We start from the raw sequence: 19,990 nt of genomic DNA on the forward strand, positions 1-19,990 counted from the left end.
TGACACGGGTTAAAACAGACAACAGATCAGAAATCTGAGGCACGACATACAGGTGGAGTGAAGGGCATTTAAAAACGTAACCTACATTCTGCCTACTAACTAGTTTTACACTTGGTTTTCTCTATTATCTCGTCTAGCAAAAACGGGGAGCCACACAAGACAGAAGCCAAAAGAAAAGCTTCGGCCCTTCAGAGCAGCAGCAGCCAGAGACTACGCGGGAGACTACTGGCGGACTGCCACCTCCAGCAAGTGGGACTGTCACCACTGCCAGACCCTAGGTTCTTGTCACCTCTGTGCACTGTCTGAATGTTTATCATCAGCAGCTCTCCTACCATTTAAAATGACTTTTTAGTACAATAAAAACTAAAGAGGGAAGCTGGTGTAACATTTCTGGAAAGCACTAAGTACGAAGATTTTTAAAATGGTAAGTTAGATAGAGTCATTCCACTTCTTGAAATCCAAACAGGACTGTGAGGCAGCCCCAGCACTCCTGGCAGACTCAGGACAGGCAGGGGTGCCCTTCCGGGTAAGGGATGTGCGGCACATGGCTGTCACACCAGATTGCACCACGTAAATGAAGAAAAAGCACCTGAGTGCCAATAAAAAAGGAAGGGCTCAATGAACTACAGAAAATCCACGTGCCAGAAGCACACAGCTGTTAGGTCTACAGAGGACTTCAGGGAGATGGGGAGATGTTTGCTCCACAATCCCAAGGAACAGGGCTCAAATCTGGTTGTTCATCATAACTCCAGCTGAACAGAAGTCACATGAACACACAGAAGATACACTAGAAATAACTGGAAAGACATGCCAGGTCACTACGTGGTGTCTGTAAGTGGGCTGAAGACTGAGTGTTTCTTGCCCTTTTATCCTTCATGTTTTCTAAAAATTCTTTATAAAACACAGGTGTCAGTTTTAGAATCAGAAAATACACCTTAACTATTTTTGAATAAATATCACAACTTAAACCTTTAGAAGCATAAAAAGATACACAATGATGTCTCCCACACAGCGCTATCCCCTCATGCCCCTGGATGGCCACTGTCCCCACTGCTGGCGCAGCCAAGAGAGCTTAAATGACAAAGTGAATGTGGGTAGACATTCTCTTTCTAGTTTTCTTTTTTTTTTTCTTTCTTTTCCTTCTTTCTAGTTTTCACGCAAAAGGCAGTCACTCTATGTCTTCCAATCTCATCCAGTAGAGCCTGGAGGCCTTTCCATCAGTGCTAAAGGGCTGCTTCATCCTAAAAGCCCCAAATCTAGGAAAAGCTAGCCCGTAGGCAGCTGTGACATATGCTTGGAGAATCTGGCCTGCAGCACTCACCTGGGACCAATTCACTCTTGCTGGGAGAGCCGTGTCTGCACTGCACGATGCCGAGCAGCATCCCCGGCTTCCACCCACTAGACATCAATAGCACTCCCTCCCCACTCCTGCCAAGCTGTGATACCAAAATTGTCCAGAAAGGGCCAAATGTGCCCTGTGGGGCAGAACTGCCCCAGCTAAGAAGCCCCGCCCTACAACAATATCTGGTCATGGTAAGAGTCAGAATCTGTTGACTGAGTAAGATTAGGAAAGTGGCCCCTTGCAGCCTGTCAGTGTAGGACGCTGAGGCACGGCCCTCAGTCAACTGATGGCGCCCCCTATCCCCCAGCAACAAGGATCCGGGGAGAAGCTCTGGCCACAGAACTTGCTATCATCTGGAATACCTCTCCTCACTAACGCCCCAGACTCTACTGCCACCTCTCAGTCTTTCGCCTGCCTCAGGCCCACCCAAGACTGCTTCTCCAATTTCTCCCATCAGCATCCCCGCCCCCAGACCCCAATGCCCAAATGCATCGCTGTCGGCTCTTCCCTCTCCAGACCTCTATTCTTGTGGGCAGAACCTCATCTATGCACCTGTCACTTTCAGAACCAGGCCCCCACCTAGGCCGTCAACCTGTGGCTCCCAATGGCCGGCCCTGGCTAGGAAACCATCTCCACCCCCTCCCACAGGTTGCCTTCTGGGCCTCTCCCCACACTTGGCAGAACCTGTTTTGCTGGAGTTGACCTGTGGCCGCTGCCACTGTGCACCAGCCCAAGGCAGTGCTAAAGATCCTAGGGCTGAGAGCCACACTTTCCCCAACTGAATAGTTGCTCCTAAAGGAACAAGATCAAATCTCAAAGCATCAGCAGAGACAGCCCCAGGAAGTATAACATGCAACAATAAAGTAGCAGCCATGTTATCAAAGAAAGATAATGATAAAGGCCATAAAAAGCACTCTCTTAACTATTAACTTTACATCAAAGAATGGATGCAATAGCTACTGTAGGGAAAAAATATTTTGGATCAGATGAAAGTGAGTTACCTTTTACAGGCCGATTTCTCTGTGAGCAGCTCTGGAGACACATACTGGGCTGTTCCGACAAACGAGTTGGCCCTGGCTGAGAAGAGGGAAAAACGAGAAAGGTCATAGTGAGACACAAGCATTTATAGACACTGCACCGTGGACGCTCATCTATAAGGATGTCAAGGTTCATGTGGGCATAAGTGGAGCTCTTTGTCATAGCACTGGTCCCCTGGAACCAGACTGTCCATTCCTGAGAGCCTGACTTGTCCACGGCCCTCTCCTCCAGCCCCCTTCTTGGTACTCTCTCCTCTAAGGGCTGGCTCAAAGGACATCTACTCTGTGACACCAGGCCTGACTGCCAGGGCAGTCCTCCCAGGCCACCCCACTGCACATCATCTGGGTGCCTCTCACAGGCACACTAGAGTGGCACCCACCCAGTCTCTGTTACCTAGGAGCATCTTGAAGACAGGAGGCCCGTCTATTTGGTTCACTACTGGACCTTTGGTCCCTAAAACAGTCCCACACTCACAGCAGGCACAGATGGGACACAGATGGGTAGATGTGGGCATGGACTGGACCTCCTGCAGGCTACACACCCCCAACAAACAGCTTACAGAGGTTAGGGGTGACAATGAGAGGGAGACCCAGGAGTTCTGGCCAGGGAACCTCTTAACACCCCGCCGCCTATAGCACAGGGCTGTTCAACACCAGATCTACTGAGCTCAATGCACAGACTCCTAGGGTCACTGGCAGCAGGACTCTCTGGACTCATCCATCACAAAAGAGAACGCAGTAACCCTTGTGTCACGGAAGTGGCCCTCAAGGAGTTCAGGGACTCACTGGAAGCTGAGCGGCCCACAATGCATGGCACCATGGACACAAGCCAGCCTGCTCCACTACACTGCTCCTGAGGTATCCCCGAGGGGCATCCTCTAACAGTGGATAGCACAGCCAAAGGATCAGGACTCCCATGTGACAGCTCCCCACTACCTGAGAGCAAAATGCTTCTCCCAGGAACATGTGAAACGCTGTGTCGCCTTTGACGCTTCTCTGGAGATGCCCCACATCACTTGCTGCAACCTGCCATGAGCGGCCTTACACACCGGCCCCATGTAAAGAGCACTCTGTACATGGCACCGAACAGCTGTTGACAAGGCTCTGGTCCTGCTCGGACAGGCCCACAGAGACCACCTTCCCCAGTAGCAGGTCCTGGCATGGCCCCCCCATGTGCTGTCCTAGCACCCCACAGCAGACAGGAGACCTAACACCATGGATTAACATCACTGTGCTCCGGGCAAACAAACGCTGTGACTTAGCATGACTTTTTCACAGATCAAATGGTCCTTTTTCTCAGTATCTTTAACAACCATGCTAGAAAGTACCTGTCCTAAGGACACATTTTCCTGAACCAACCTGAGAAGTCAAACATGGTACCAATATACCTACCAGCCAATGGTCTCCAGCCCTCCAGGCCACTTTTGAAACCAGGGACACAGAAAGCAGTGACCAGTCCCATGCAGGGTCCTGACAGGCCCCAAGGGACATGTGGCAATGCTGGGAAATTTTTCCAGCTGGCACAGCAGGGCCAGGAGGAAGCTCCAGTTACTGGGGGGGAGACACCAGGGGTGCAGCTAAGCATCCCACAGGACAGCAAACTGCAGGAGTTCTCAGCCTATAGATCCCCAGACCCTGGGTGGTCTCTGTGCAGCCTCACAGGGACAGTGCTCTCCTACCTTCTGAAGATACAGCTCTCACTAGAGCAGGAGGAGCCAGCTCAAGTCTGGAAGGTTCTGGAGAAGGGGGAGCATGGAAGGGAGAAGGCTGAAAGTGCCTTCATCCCTCCTACTCTGGTGCACGTGTGTTCCATCAATGGAAGTGGCCTTCCCCTTCTGCACTAACTGGAGGCTCTGTCCTGGGCACCTCAGCTTGGTCCTGACAGAGCGATGACTTGGGGTTACAGCTACCGGGGACAAAATGCAACAGGCCTATGTTTCGTCTGCCTATAAAATCTTGACAGTGGATGGCTATAAATAACACAACACCTGAACTAAAGCCCAAAAGGAAACCAAGGCCCCCAGCCACACCAATGCAGTACATGGTGGTCTGGGGCTAGAGGCGCCCATGGTCATGGTAACCGTCACATCCTCGTTCACCATCCCTGGGGGTGCCTTACAGCTACAGGGGCTTATCATGGCGGAGACTTCCTGACTGCTGGTCCAAAGGTTCCTAAGGGCAGATGCCCAGGAAGAAGACTCTAAGTGTGCTGGCTCTTCCCCACCTGTCCTCCTCAGTGTTCCACACAGGGCAGCCTGTGTCCCACAGACCTGGAGCCAGCGGGAGCCCCTCTGCAGAGGGAGGTAGGGAAGAGCAATGGGTGTCACTCTTTCCCGCATGGCTCTCCCACCACAATGTCCCCACTCCCACACTCCCCCAATGCTCCTGCCCCCAGAGGCTCACAGTCCCACCATGGGGATCCAGCACAGTTGCTGGAGAGCTGACTGAGGGGCTTTGCTCTCCGTAATGGTCCCTTCAGTAAGTTATTTTCCTGTAAAGGCTTTGTGGCCGCATTTGCACCCTGCCAGGACCCTGAGCTATATACTGCCAAGAACACTGAGGTGATTCATAAGAGGAAAAAAGAAATTGAGAGCCAAAACCAAGAGAAACCACTTAATGATGCAATGAATCAAAGAAATGCAAATGAAAACATGATGGCCTATCAAATCAGCAAAGATAAAAAAGGAAATACACACTGTTGGCAAAGATTTAAGCAGACACATACACTACTAGTGGTGGGGATATGCAATGGTGTAATTTTCAGGGGAGCAATTTTCCCATAAGCATCAAAATCCATAGAGAACACACTTGCCATCTGAGCCAGCAATTCTATCCCTGGCACCTGGTCCTCAAGGATGGATCCAGCACGGGCAGGAGGACAACATGGACCCGATGGCCCCAGGAGCCCCACTTGGTTAATTCACTGCCTCTACTGGTTTCCATTCTGCATAGTAATCATGTGTTGCTTCTATGATTTGTTTTTAAATGTTATTATTAAAAAGTTCTAAAAACATATTTTTGGGGGTGCCTGGGTGGGTCAGTTGATGAAGCATCTGCCTTCAGCTCAGGTCATGATCTCAAGGTTCTGGAATAAGCCCGTGTCAGGCTCCCTGGGAGTTTGCCTTTCCTTCTCCCTCTGCCCCTCCCTGCTTGTTCTCGCTCAAATAAATAAATCTTTTTTAAAAAATCACATTTTTGTATGGAAATATGTATATTATGATGTATGTATATTATACATAATTAAATAATTCAGGCTACCAAACAGTATATAGGGGTGTGTGTGCCTTTAAATAGCTACATGGTGCACAAAACAAAGTCCGAAAGATATACACCATTCCCACCCCTGCCACGGCTGGGCTTTAAATAGTGAATCATGATGTCGTTAGGGCTGTGTGGTTGCTGCAGGCTTTCTGGGCCTGAGTATCCCATGACACCTGCTGCGTCCTCTCACCCAGGAGCCTGTGCCCACCTTCTTAGATGTGGGACACCGAGTCGAGGCCCCAGAGAGGTACGAAGATACGTGAGGAGAGGAGTTCTTGTCATGAGACGAAGGACCCCTCTGGCATGCGGAAACGAACAGGACTGCCCTCAGAGTGATGCTTTAAAGGCATAAAATAAAATATGCAGGATGACAAAGGACAAAAGTACCAAAATACTAAAGTAGTGACAGTGTGATGTAACAGTACGTGATTTGTATTGATGCAATAATAAGATCTGGCAGGTCTAACAATACGGTGATTCTGAAGCAGCAATGGGCACACACAACAGATCAAGAGTTGTGAGAACTGTGGAGGTGCCTGGGTGGCCCAGGTGGCTGGCTGAGTGTCTGACTCTTGGTTTCAGCTCAGGTCATGGTCTCAGGGTTGTATGAGATGGAGCTAGCAGCAGGCTCCGTGCTCAGCAGGGAGTCTGCTTGAAGATTCTCCTTCTGTCCCTCCCCCAACTCGTGCAAGTGCCAGGGAGGAAGGAGGGCCCTCAAGAAGTGTTCCTGAGGTCAGAGGACACCTCTACTCTCTTCAAAGTTGGAAGTACAGACTGCTACTGCCTTACCCATAAACCCGCAAGTGAAGCACAGCAAACAAACTCCACAAAATGGGCTGGGACAAAAGATAAGCAAACTGAATACAGCAACACATAAAAAGGAGTATGCACCATGACCAAGTGGTTTTTATCCCAGAATGCATGGGTGGTTTAATACATAAAAATCCATCAATATACTACATATTATTAGAATAAATGGGAAAAAACCCACGTGATCTCAATAGATTCAGAAAAGCATATAATAAAAATTCAATACTCCTTTATGACAAAAATGTCACAAATTAGGAACAGAAAGGAACCTCCTCAACTTGATCAAGGAGTTTATGAAAGCCTCATAGCAAGCGTCCCACTTGATGCGAGAGACTGAAGCTTCTTTCCTAAGATCAGAAACAAGACAATGATGCTTGCTGTGGCCACTCCCATTCCACACCATCCTGAAGGTCCTACCAGGGCAGGCAGGCAAGAAGAGATCAAAGGCGGGAGCCTGGGTGGCTCAGTGGTTGAGTGTCCACCTTGGCTCAGGTCGTGATCCTGGAGTCCCCAGATCAAGTCCCACGTCAGGCTCCCTGCATGGAGCCTCCTTCTCCCCTCTGCCTGTGTCTCTACCTCTTTCTCTCTGTGTTTTTCATGAATAAATAAATAAAATCTTAAAAAAAAAATCTTAAGACAGAATAATATTCTGTGAGAAACGACCACACTGTTTACCCGTTTGTGTGATCAACTAATGGACAGCTGAGTTGTTTCCACTTTCAGCTATCATATATAAAGCTGCTCTAAACATTCCTGTACCCCTTTTTTTGTGAACACGTTTTCAGTTCTCTTGGATCTGCACCTGGAAGTAGAACTGCTGAGTTATACAGTAACTATGGGTAACCTTTTGAGGAACTGCCAGCCTGTTTTCCAAGGCGACTGCACCATTTCACATTCCCACCTGGAGAGCAGAGGGTTTAGGTGTCCCCCCCCCCCCCCCCCCCCCCGCGTTGCTAATGCTGGTTATCACTGTCATTTGATCACAGCTGCCCTAGAAGAAGGGAAGTGGTAGCTCAGTGTGCTTTTGATCTGCATTTCCCTAATGACCTTCAGCATCTTTTCATGTGTTTATTCGCCCTTTTTAATCTTTTTTGGAGAAATGTCTATTCAGACCCTATGCCCACTTTTAAATTTTCATTGCATTTTACTCCTGGAGTTACGAGTTCTTTATACATTCTGGGGATAAAGTCCCTTAAGATAAATGATTTGGAAATATTTTTTCTCGTTTTACTTTCTGAATGGTAACACAGCACAAAAATTTCCCAACTTGATGTGGTCTATTTTTCTTCTGTTGCTCATGCTTTAGGTGGTGTATCTAAGAAACCACTCACTGCCTAAGCCAAGGTCATGGGAGATTTACACCTACACTTCAAGAGTTTCTATTTCTGCATCCTACATTCACATCTCTGCTCCAAGTTAACTTCGGAGTTACCTTTTGCATATGGTGTGAGGTATGAGTAAATCCTGTTTTTGATGAACTGGTCAACACCAGAGGATGACAGTAAACCAGTTCACAGCTTTCACAAGCAGCAAATAATGGGGAAAGCAAATATTTATCCTGTTTTTCCTCCATAGTCAATATCACTATAATTAACCAAATAATTGCTATGGCAAAGTTTCTCTTTAAAGAACTCCAGCCCATGAATCAAAGAATGACTACAATCATTGTGTATTCTCTAGAGAATTAAAACATCTAGGCCATTATGGCTATAAAGCGCTGTTGACATCACAGAGAGATGACGGGGTGTTATAAGTGTCCGAATGGAGAACACAACCCAGCTTTTGGTTTGAGAGGACTGAATCTGAATTTGATCAAGGGGCCAGATCCAACTCCCCATTTCTAGCACATTACAGGGGACAGGAGCATGTTACATGACTCCACAGAGATGCAATCAGGAAACTCTGTAAGACAAATGACCTGGTTTCTTCAACAGACTCCACGGGAAAAAAATAGAGTAAAAAAATTTTAAGAAACAAATTAGCTAAACCGAATGTGGAACTTTATTTTAATCCCAATTCAAGTAGACAGCCACCAAAAAATTATGATGTAAAATCCAGACATCTGGAAATTTAACACAGTATTTTAGGATATAAAGCAATTACTGTTAGCTTCTTTTTTTTTTTTTGAGTTAGCTTTTTTATGCGTGAAAATGGTTTGCAATTGTAGCTTTATTTTTATTTTTTTTAAAGATTTTATTTATTTATTCATGAGAGACAGAGACAGAGAGAGAGAGGGGCAGAGACATAGGCAGAGGGAGAAGCAAGCTCCATGAAAGGAGCCCGATGTGGGACTCAGGACTCCAGGATCACACCCTGGTCCAAAGGCAGGTGCTAAACCGCTGAGCCACCCAGGGATCCCCCTGTAGCTTTATTTTTTTAAGAAAACTTTAGGGCAGGGATCCCTGGGTGGCGCAGCGGTTTGGCGCCCGCCTTTGGCCCAGGGCGCGATCCTGGAGACCCGGGATCGAATCCCACATCAGGCTCCCGGTGCATGGAGCTTGCTTCTCCCTCCGCCTGTGTCTCTGCCTCTCTCTCTCTCTCTCTGTGACTATCATAAATAAATAAATAATTAAAAAAAAAAAAAAAAAAAAAGAAAACTTTAGGGCAGCCTGGGTGGCTCAGCGGTTTAGTGCTGCCTTCGGCCCAGGATGTGATCCTATAGACTCGGGATCGAGTCTCCCTCTCTCCCTCTCTCCCTCTGCCTGGGTCTCTGCCCCTCCCCCTGTCTCTCATGAATAAATAAATAAATAAAATCTTTAATAAATAATAATAAAAGAAACTTTATACTGGGAGAACTGAATGGGAAGTCATCAGAGAGGGAGAAAAACCATGAGAGACTCTTAATTACAGGAAAACAAACTGAGGGTTGAAAGAGGAGTAGTGGGTGGGGGGATGGGGTAACTGGGTGATGGGCATTAAGGAGGGCACATGATGTGATGAGCACTGGGTGTTATATGCAACTGATAAATCACTGAACACTATATCTGAAACCAAGTATGTACTTTATGTTGGCTAACTGAATTTATATAAATAAAAAGTAAAATAAACTTTGTATTTTAGTAATAAATACGAAAACATTTACTAGGAAAACAAATCGCTGATGGTGGAAATTAGGTCACATGCATGGTTTGAATTTTACAAAAAGCAAGTACTCTATGTAAAAAAGAAAAACAAAAAACCAATTCCATGTATCATAGCTACGACTAAACAAATACCCATATTGAGAAGACCAGAGTAAACCATTTCTCAATGTAAAGAGTTATATCTGGTGGCATAAGCATAGGAACTTGAGTTTCTTCTCTAACATGCAAACTCTGCTTTGGGGTGGGTGGAGCTGTCCTGCTCATGCTATAGTGGGGGCAAGGCAGAGGCGCTAGGGCAGGGTCCAGAGTTCACAGCACCTCAAGACTGGTCTGAGGGTCTGGATGATGGCCATCCATAGAAGGTACAGCTAGAGTGAGTGACAGAAGTGACTTCAGCTCTGCAGCCTCCCCTCCATCCCCTCTCCTGTCACCAGCCCCAACACCTGCCAGCCCTCCCCCCTCGTTGGAAGAGTGGAACCTCCACATCTGGCTACATACCAGAAAGACCTGCATGGCTCAAGACATAGGTTTCTAGGCACAAACCCTAAATCTGAACTTATGTGCCATCCTGAGCTCCCCAAGCCTCTTACAAAGAAGGCAAAGGCCAGTGATATAGCCATAAACAAGGGGCTTACTCTGCATGATTAAGCTGCCTGTATTTGGACAGGTCTGTGGGACCCTTGTTAGGTTAGGTTAATCACAAGTCAGGAACGTCCTCATCAATCCCACATACCCTCCTCAATAGCTGCCCTGCTGTTTCCTATCCCTGCCCCTCACAGACACGGGGCCACTATGACCCCCCCAGGAAGCAGTGGAGACAAAGTCTCTAAAGACGGATAGCCTGCCTCTTGCTAGGATGGTAAAAGATGCTCATGCTCACAGTACAGCTAGGGAGCTTTGGCCATGTTCCCAACAATGCCTGTGCTCTGCAGGCTTACGATGTCTTAGGGAAACCATCTCTGTACAAAAGTTAAAAGCCAATATAAGAATAAATTCTAAGATTCTGAACCATTTCAAAAAGAAAGTGAGAGCAGGTCACTACAATGAATCACTCACATAATTATACATTTTTTCCCTCTTTCCCTAAGAATGAAAAAAAAAAGCCAACTCGTCTCTATATACAAGTAACTCTCCCTGGTTTACGGTGTAAGGATTTTAGTCTTCAACTTCTAGAAAGAAACAAACACAGGTTTATTTCGCTATTTGACCACTCCGTTTAAATTCTTTTATTTTCTAAATGGCCACAGGACAACAGGACTGGCTGGTGTCAAGTATCATTCTGAAGGGAATGCGCGTGGAGGAAAAAAACGGGCAGCGCAGACCTTGAAGTGACAGCCTCCCAAGGCTGACTGGGGGGCCCCATGGGGAGTCACACATGAGATGACAAGGATGTTTGGGGCCACAGCAGTTCCTGTTCGGTTCAATTCAGTCATAGACAATGCTTATGGCTATGGGTTATGCCGTATCCACAAAAACGCAGCTGCCAGGGATCCCTGGGTGGTGCAGGGGTTTGGCGCCTGCCTTTGGCCCAGGGCGCGATCCTGGAGACCCGGGATCGAATCCCACGTCGGGCTCCCGGTGCATGGAGCCTGCTTCTCCCTCTGCCTGTGTCTCTGCCTCTCTCTCTCTGTGTGTGTGTGTGACTATCATAAATAAATAAAAATTAAAAAAAAAAAAAAACGCAGCTGCCAGCCAATACGATGTTACTCTGCAATAGAAATGAGTCTGAGGCATCTCAGAGCCTAGAGGACTTCTCCATGGGGGGAAAGAGGGAAGGGGAGCTGCAAAACACAGGCGAGTGGCACCGGGACTGAAATTTGTTGAGAACTAAGAGTATCTTCCTTGATTGCAAGTTTTGTTTTGGCCCCAAAAGGGCAGTGCTTTAGGATTCTCAGAGAAGTTCCCAAATCCAAGAGGCAGTCTTGGTGATTCAATGAGGGTCTGCACAAATACAAAGGCACTGACAGAAGCTTCACAACAGTATTGAAAGCACGGGGTTGCAAGAATGCCCAAAAAGCAAAGATAAAGCACCCTGTGGAAAAGAACTCACAAAAAGAAAGAAAAAAAAGAAAAGAAGGAAGAAAGGAAAGAAAGGAAGAAAAGAAAAGAAGAAAGAAAGAAAAGAAAAGAAAAGAAAAGAAAAGAAAAGAAAAGAAAAGAAAAGAAAAGAAAAAAGAAAAAAGAGGGATCTCTGGGTGGCGCAGCGGTTTGGCACCTGCCTTTGGCCCAGGGCACGATCCTGGAGACCGGGGATCGAATCCCACATCGGGCTCCCGGTGCATGGAGCCTGCTTCTCCCTCTGCCTGTGTCTCTGCCTCTCTCTCTCTCTCTCTCTCTCTCTCTCTCTCTCTCTGTGACTATCATAAATAAATAAAAATTAAAAAAAAAAGAAAAAAGAAAAAAGAAAAAAAAGAAAAGAACTCACAGAGGCCCAGCTGGGAGGAAAGGACCCCCAGCATCAGCCCAGCAGCCACCTGCACTCACATGGTCACTAAATGGGCCTCAGTTCAACCGAGCAGAGGCGGCCTGCGTGGCTGAGCTAGCTAGGGCTCTCCCACTGCTGCATGGGGCTCACGGTTCCCCTCTTCCACAGGAGGCCAGTGGTAGCAGAGTGGCAGCTTCCATATGACCCCAGTCCTTCTCTCTCATGTGTCCCCACGAGCCCTGGCAGAGGCAAGCACATTGCCCCAGCCTCTTGGGCCAGACTCAGGGTGGCTCTGTTGGTGACACTCATCCTGACTCCAGGTTCATTTTCAAGGTCCTTATTAATTTCAAGGTCCCTGCTGGCTAGGGCCTTGGATTCCCAAGGCACTCTTCCGGCCCACTCAGCAACTCCTCCTCAGGTGATGGAGTGGTCACGATACATAAACCAACACCAGCCACTACCCTAGTACAACAGTGATTAGGAGGGCTTATAATTATAAATGTGCACTTGAGCAGCAGGTTAAAAATCAGCCCGTTTGTTCTGTGATTTCGTAGAACCTCACTATGACCAGTGTGCCTGGGCCACCAGTGGCAACTACACAGAAGAGACGGCAGGTCCTAAAATATAGAGACAGTGCTCTCAGTTACAATCCATAGTGCCAACAGAGAGAGCTGAGAGCTGGCTCCATGGACCCCACACTCCTGCACAGAAGACCAGGAACAAATAAATGTGGGACCCTGGCCTCTTCTAGGACTAGGGAGGGTGAGCCATAGTGCACACACCCAGTTGCTCACAAGGACCTGGGATAGCAACATGCAGAGTGGCTGGCAACTCAGCACCCCATACTTGAGGCCAGGCAGACCAACCAACAGCCTAGAAGAGCCCTCTGTCCACCCACTAGACCAGGTGCAAACTGCCCAAGCCTTCAGTGAGAGCCACCACGTGAGGCAGGGCCTCCCCCTGTGAAAGCTTAAGTATTTGTTTTACAATAGCAAAGGTATTATAAACCGTCATTAACAACGGATACAATGCCATTAAACACATTTCTAAGTTGTTTTTGATCTTAAGCACTGAACTGGGGCCAGCTGGAAATAGGGCCACTCACACACCTTGTTTACTCTCCGGGGATAGTACTTTTGCAGTTCCAAAATCTGTGATCTGGATGTGCATGTCTTCATTTAACAAAATGTTTTCTGGTTTCAGGTCTCTGTGAAAGCAGATTTTTTACAACTAAGATGAAATATTTAAATAGTAATGTTATTACACACTCTAAGTTTTGCTGAAAACAAATGAACTGATTAATATTTAGAATCTTTATGGACGAACAACCAAGAACACAAGTCTATAAAGTTCATACTGAACAAATATTAACTGCATTTAATGAGTACATTCAAATTACATTACTTCATAAATGCATCTGTCATTTTCAATATACTTTTTATTAAAGTGTAATCCATCATTTTTAACCCGTAAGAGAAAGATCTTTGAAACCGATTGTGGTCATTTCACAATATATATAAAATCAACCATGAGAGACGTCTGGGTGGCTCAGTGGTTGAGCATCTGCCTTTGGCTCAGGTCATGATCTCTGGGTCCCAGTATCAAGCCCGGGGATAGGCTCCCTGCTCAGTGGGGGAATCTGCTTTTCCCTCTTCCTCTGTCCTTTACCCCCTTACTTGTGTTCTGTCTCTTGCTTACTCTCTCTTAAATATTTAAAAATCTTTAAAAAAATTTTTTTAAATCAGCCATCATGTTGTACTTCTTTACACAGTGATAAATGTTGTTTCTCAATAAAACGAGAAAAAAGGATTAAAATGATAAATTGTGGGATCCCTGGGTGGCGCAGCGGTTTAGCGCCTGCCTTTGGCCCAGGGCGCGATCCTGGAGACCCGGGATCGAATCCCACATCGGGCTCCCGGTGCATGGAGCCTGCTTCTCCCTCCGCCTGTGTCTCTGCCTCTCTCTCTCTCTCTGTGACTATCATAAATAAAAAAAAAAAAAAAAAAAAAAAGATAAATTGTTATAATAAAAAATAACAACAGCGCATTTGAACACTTTCAATTTGACAATATCAGAAAGTCGACAAGAGCGCATTCGAACACTTTCGATTCAACAATATTAGAAAGTCATGGAAAATGAGATGAGAAATAAGTACCCATGAAAGCTACAAGGTGGGGAGTAGAAGCACCAGGGAGGATGGCCAAGAGAACCACCAGCCTGGCAACTTCACCTGGCTCAGAGACGCCTGTGAGTCTCAACATCAGGTGACATCAACTTCTCCTTAGTTCTCACAAGGAGGCCTCCCACTCCAGAAAATCAAGCAGAGCTGACCCCGAAGCCTGGGGAGTGGAGCCCACAGGCCGCTGGTGTGGTACCTGTGAATGATGCCCTTGCCATGCAAGTACTCCAGAGCTGACACCATCTCGGCCGTGTAAAACCGGGTGCATGTCTCATCGAATGAGCCAATTTTGCGAATATATTTAAGTAGTTCTCCATTTTTGGCATAACTAAGACCAAAGTCTAAATGTTGCATTGTTAAGGAAGAGTATAAAAGTCATTTTTTAAAACTAACTTTATAGCCCAATAGAAATATTTGTAATTAATGAGAACTGAAGATACCTTGGGCCTGAGACAGCGGCCCCTCTTCAGATCAGACTCTGCAGTGACCACACCCACAGCCACGGGAGCTGATAGGAATCCCTGGTCCCAGCTCAGGTTTCTCATCGAGAACACAGTGACACATACTCCTCAGCCCGCCTGCTCCTTCTGGAGCAGAAGACATAAGACACCTACAGGCTCAGTGAAGAGAAGCCCTAAGAGAGAAAGTGGCCAGAGCCTGTGGCATACGTGCCTCTTTGCAGGTTTCAGCAAGGGAAGGGGGCCCTCCATCCTAATTCAGCCTCCCAACCTGCACCACAGAGGACCACAGCATTTACTGAGCACCAACTGCGTTCCACAGTGTGCTGAGTCAATTCACGTAAGGATTTCTCAAGTGCATGCTCCTGTCCAAGTATAAAATAACAAGTTTTTAAGAGAAATGCCATTTTATTATATTTTTGATCCCATCTATTTATTGGCCACTCATTGGGGAGAGACATGAGGAATACAGGCATCTTTCCCTCAGACACCAGTGTGGTGTGATTTGCTTCCATTCTTCAAAAGGATTATAGACTGGAACAATAAATGGATCCCATATAACAGCTTCCTCTTTGAAGCACCAAATATCTGCACCTACCGGTATTTCACTGCCCCCTAGCAGCTAGGGACACGGGGACAGAGGAGGCCTCACTGCCCTAGGTAGTGGCTCTGAGGGCAGGAAGGGGTGGCCCACGCTCAAGGTCTTCCGTCTGGCTTCTGTTGGCCAGGGCACTACTGTCTCCCATCAAGGAGAGAGTTTGACGCTGCAGGGCAGTGAGGACAAGCCCAGGATGGAAGGGACCAGTGACCAAAGCTGCCCAAACCTGTCTCTGATACAGCCCCACTTGTGGCCACTCAAGCCCTTCTAACTAGGATAATAGGAACCTGAAGCAAAAAAAAAAAAAAAAAAAAAAAAAAAAAAAAAAAAACAAAAACGAAATTCTCCCCAAGAGCATGCCTTCTTCATGGGGAAATCAAAGGGTTCTAGCCAGACCCCTTTGCAGCTCGTGGTGTCCATGGCCTCCTCACCAGTGACCTGCAGACTCTGGCCTATCTGACCCTACACAGAAGCTTGGCACTGGCTGGGCAAGCAGCCCCACCTGGACTAGCAGGGAACCTCACTGAGGAGTGCCCAGAAGCCTGCAGTCTATGTGACAGGCTCAACCTTGTCCACAGGCACAAGGCTTTTTTGAGCTTCGAGGGATTTGCCCCTCATCGGACCACTCCAAGTTCCTATTTCCTGTGTGAAAGACACTTCTAGTTCTTTGCTCAGTTGTGAACCTAAGGGGACCAAAAGGTTTTGAACATGACAAATGTTGAGGATCCTGGCTCCAAGCCCATCTTGCCTCCAATCACACACCTTCTTCATCCCCAGAAGTACACTCTCAGACCTCCTCAGTCCATTTCACATCCTAGAACATTTCTCCCTCCTTCGGCACAGCCAATGGCCCAGGGCAGGGAGGAGGGGGGCTATTTTCTCCAATGAAGTGGGTGAATTCCTGGAAGGATGAGCAAAGACTAGGTCTTTAATAGAGCCTGGTAAGCTCAATGCCTGTACTTGACAGAGGAACCTGGCCCAGAGAGGTTAAGCAACTGACTCAAGTTCATGAAACCAAGGAAGGACAAAAGTGGAGCCCAGCCTCCTAAGGCTTAGAGTACTACTCCTGTCCCCAACCTGTAAGAGGGGACACACAATGATGAGCAGCCATGAAGAGGACCCTTCAATGTCCTCATGGGGCCACTGAGGGCTGCCACGAAAGCAGTGACAGCAGCTTAGTGGGGACAGGATTGCTGGAACCAGGCAGAGGCAAACATTCTATAATCCCTAAACAAACCAACAAGGAGACCCCATTCTGCCCCATATGCCTGTGGCTACTAGACCACTTCACTGCTCCCCTTAAAGGTGGAACCATTAGGTAAAACTCACTGTGTGTGCTACCTGGACCTCCTCAACTCTCTTGAAAGCCCCTCCCCACTCCCAGAACAACTTATACCGGGGCCATTCCAGAGGGCAGACACAGGCCCCAGGTACTTGACCACGCAGCAGCATGACCTCACTGCCCAGCAACCCGCCTACTGGAAACCAACTGGCCCTGTGGCCCCCTGGGGTCTGCCCTCTCCACTCACTGGCAACACCCCACCTCCTGCATGCCAGTCTGTGTGGGGGTGAGTTGGGCTCAGGTCTCAGAACTCTTCCCTCAGAAGTGCCCTCCAGTGGCCAGCCAGCCCACGGATGCCCCCCAGCCCTGAGTTTGCATGCTGCCCTGACTCCTCAACAAGCTCCACCAGCACCTACTCAGCAGCAGCCAGCACCAACAGGTATATCAAATGCCAACGACACACATACCTCCAAGCCTGGTCTCTCCTGCCTCAATTACAGCACCCCTTGCCCTCCCCCGACTCTGAGGGCCCACACCCAGGAGCCCCATTGCCTGGCTCACCTACAGGAGCCTTTGGCACCTGCCACAGTCATAGCAAATGCTGCTTCTTTCTAGCCCCCCGGGACTCCCTGCACACTTGGAAGAAAATCTGTAATTCTCACCAGGCCTCCAGGGGAGGAGAAGCTGGCCCCTGCCCAGCCTTTTCGCCCCACCAGCATAGGAAGCACTCCAAGCTCTACCCAGGTCTCTGGCCAGAGTCTACGTCCCCCACAGACCACCAAGCTACAGGAGCAACACTTTCCTTCACCCTCTTATCTGCCCCCTCATTGCCCTTGCTCCCTCAAGTCTACTACATGGGCACTGATGGTCTGGGTATGTCTAACTCCTCCAGGGAATGTAGACTCCACAAGGGCCGAGCCTTCACCTCTTCACCAGCATATTCCCATCACTTGGCACTCAACAAAAACTTCTCAATAAGCAAAAAAACAAATTCAGCTGACAGTTGAAGGAGTCAGAAAATGATGTTGAAGGGGGAGCGGGATGGAGCAAAGTTCTAAACCAGAAGACTCTGTGTAGAAAGAGGCACGGGGAAAGCCTTTGGTGGGGAGCCAAGCCCTTACGGGGACCAGCTTTAATGAGGGGGTGGGGGAGACACTGAGGACACCTGAGGGCAGGAGAAAATAACTAATGCCAAGACTGAGATTGAAGCCTGAACAAGCCCCAAGGCAACTCCATTTGACAGCTAACCTCTGACCTCTTTTGGTGGAACAGAAACCAAAAGAGCATCCACTGGGACTGAGGACAGAGTCATTGGGGCACCTAGGGGCTGGGAAAAACTGCAGGAAAGGGCTGTGGAGTGAGGAGAAATTGGCCAGCCAGGCCACATGGGCAGGTCTTGGGACAACATAGTGTGGCCATAGTGCCTTGGTGCTCTGTCTCCTCTACTCCCTAAGCAAAGGTAAAAGAGTGGGGGAAAAAAATATCACTCTAGGGGTTAGAGGAGAAATCAGGGAGCAGAGAGGCCCTCAGACGAAGCAATCAGTGGGGTGTGACAGCACTGCTGGAGAGCTGGAAGCACTGGGTGATCAGAGCTCTCCACTGACAGAGAGCAGACGGGGGCAGGGCCAGGGGGGAGGTGAGGGGAGGAAGGAGGGGGGGGGGGGCTGGAGGGCCTGGGGAGGACAATGTTCTTGGTACTAGAAGAAAGAGTTTGGGCTCCTTTGGGTGGCTCCCTGGACTTCTCACCTGGGGGGCTAAGCCTAGTGAAGATGTCCCTTCCAACCAAACCCCCAAAAATCCTTCCTCCCTCACTTCCCTGCTTTGAGCACAGGACTTGACATCTGATGGATATTCCAAGGACACCAGTTATAAGAATAAGCGAATGCCTCTGAATAAATGTCTACCTACCACGGGGTTAAAACAATAACAATCCTTTATATACAACACTTATAAAACAAAAAACCTCAAAAAGGTTTATGATGATTTCCCTCAAAGTAATGTCCTACTTTAGTCAATGTTAGTAATCCCAAAGCAAAAAGATGTGAATTTATTTGTATTTAGAATATGTCGACCTTGTCCTTTCCAGGGAAGGGACTTGTCAAAATACACAAGAGGGTCATGATTCCAAAACAGTACAGGGTCAGTGGTGTGATTTCAGAAGGCTCTGACTGTTCAAAGGATACACAGCTTTTCATCATCCTGAAATGTGAAGTAAAGTTTAACAAAGAACGGGTGATCCAGGCGTGACATCACGTCTCTCTCTCTGGTTACATATGGGACCTTGTTCTCTTTGATAATGTGACGTTTCTCTAGAATTTTAACTTAAAGTAAGAGAGAAGCAAGTTACTTCAATTGATAATGGTAAAACAAAAACAAAACTAAAAACAAAACTCATAAAGGTAACTGGTACAAATTAAAGTTTTTCACAAAACATACCCACCGGCTTTGTGGTCTCTAAGACCAACAGCATCCCACCCCCTGCATCCCAGACACACAGCCCCCTAGACTTAGTACTTACTAGCATATTCCCTTGAGGTTGCCAGTTCTCGGGCTAGAACAACCTGGTTTAGGAAGAAAAGGGAAAAAGAGAAGAGAAAGAAATACTCAGTGTAACCTGCGTATCAACACTCACAAGTCACCTTGCAGCCAACCACACAGGCTAACCTGCCCCCACCATAAAGTTACATTTAAGTATCTGAAATTACATTAAAATATATTTGTCCTGTGCTAACAAATTTGACAGAATGTCAACGACTAAGTTAATGTGTTCTAATAGCAAACGCAGAGATCAATCAACTGCCTTCAGAAGGTTCTTGATCAGCTGCTAAGTTCCCCTGGTGCAGTGAAGTACACATTCAGGAACATTTTAGACTAACGTAACCCTCACAGATAGTAGAAAGAAACAGCAAACAATACCTCAAATGAGTCCTGGGAATTCCTTCAAAAAATAACTCTTAAGAATATGTTCATTGTAAAAAGCCGCCCCGAATTGGGTTTTTTCAAATAATTGTGACCATACCTTTCAGGTGACACTGTGCTCAGGTACGGTAAACACTCTCCCTGCCAGCGAGAGCACAGGAACTGAAGCTAAACAGGGCACACTGGGAGTGCCTCCTGCAAGCCTCACCTCCCACTCAGGGTGCAGTCCCACTTCTGACAGGGCCTTCTCAGTAGCAGAGCTAAGGATTGTCCTCAAATTCCATTCTCGGGACAGAGAGCCAACAGGGCATAGCACAACATGGGAAAGATATTTCTACACGAGCAGCTCCTGGCCACAACTGAGCACCAACTTCTACATGCCTGATGAGGCCAGCTGTCTGGGAAGTGGGGTGGCCTCCACCCACCACACAGTTGAGGCAGAGAATGGCCCTCCTAGATACCTGCACAAAGGGATGGCCCAAGGACCAGAGTGCAGATGGAAACCTGTCCAAATCCTGAGGGATCCCTGGGCCTTCTGGGAAGACCATTGGGAGACACAGGCCAGATTCATCCCACTACAGAATTCCCCAGCAGTG

General features: G+C 47.7%; 1 protein-coding gene across 2 annotated transcripts in view; it reads right to left on the reverse strand.

Moving 5' to 3' along the window:
• Positions 1-19,990, reverse strand: part of PDPK1 (3-phosphoinositide dependent protein kinase 1) — an 81,297-nt gene that overhangs the window by 21,229 nt on the left and 40,078 nt on the right. For both annotated transcript variants that reach the window (XM_041750451.1, XM_041750450.1), the window contains exons 3-7: positions 18,994-19,036; positions 18,659-18,796; positions 14,334-14,478; positions 13,068-13,165; positions 2,344-2,419 (exon numbers count right to left, since the gene is read on the reverse strand). In XM_041750451.1, the coding sequence (XP_041606385.1) occupies positions 2,344-2,419; positions 13,068-13,165; positions 14,334-14,478; positions 18,659-18,796; positions 18,994-19,036 (500 nt within the window). The remainder of the gene's footprint in view (positions 1-2,343; positions 2,420-13,067; positions 13,166-14,333; positions 14,479-18,658; positions 18,797-18,993; positions 19,037-19,990) is intronic.

This window comes from Vulpes lagopus, chromosome 3, assembly GCF_018345385.1.
Source record: "Vulpes lagopus strain Blue_001 chromosome 3, ASM1834538v1, whole genome shotgun sequence".
NCBI lineage: Eukaryota > Metazoa > Chordata > Mammalia > Carnivora > Canidae > Vulpes > Vulpes lagopus.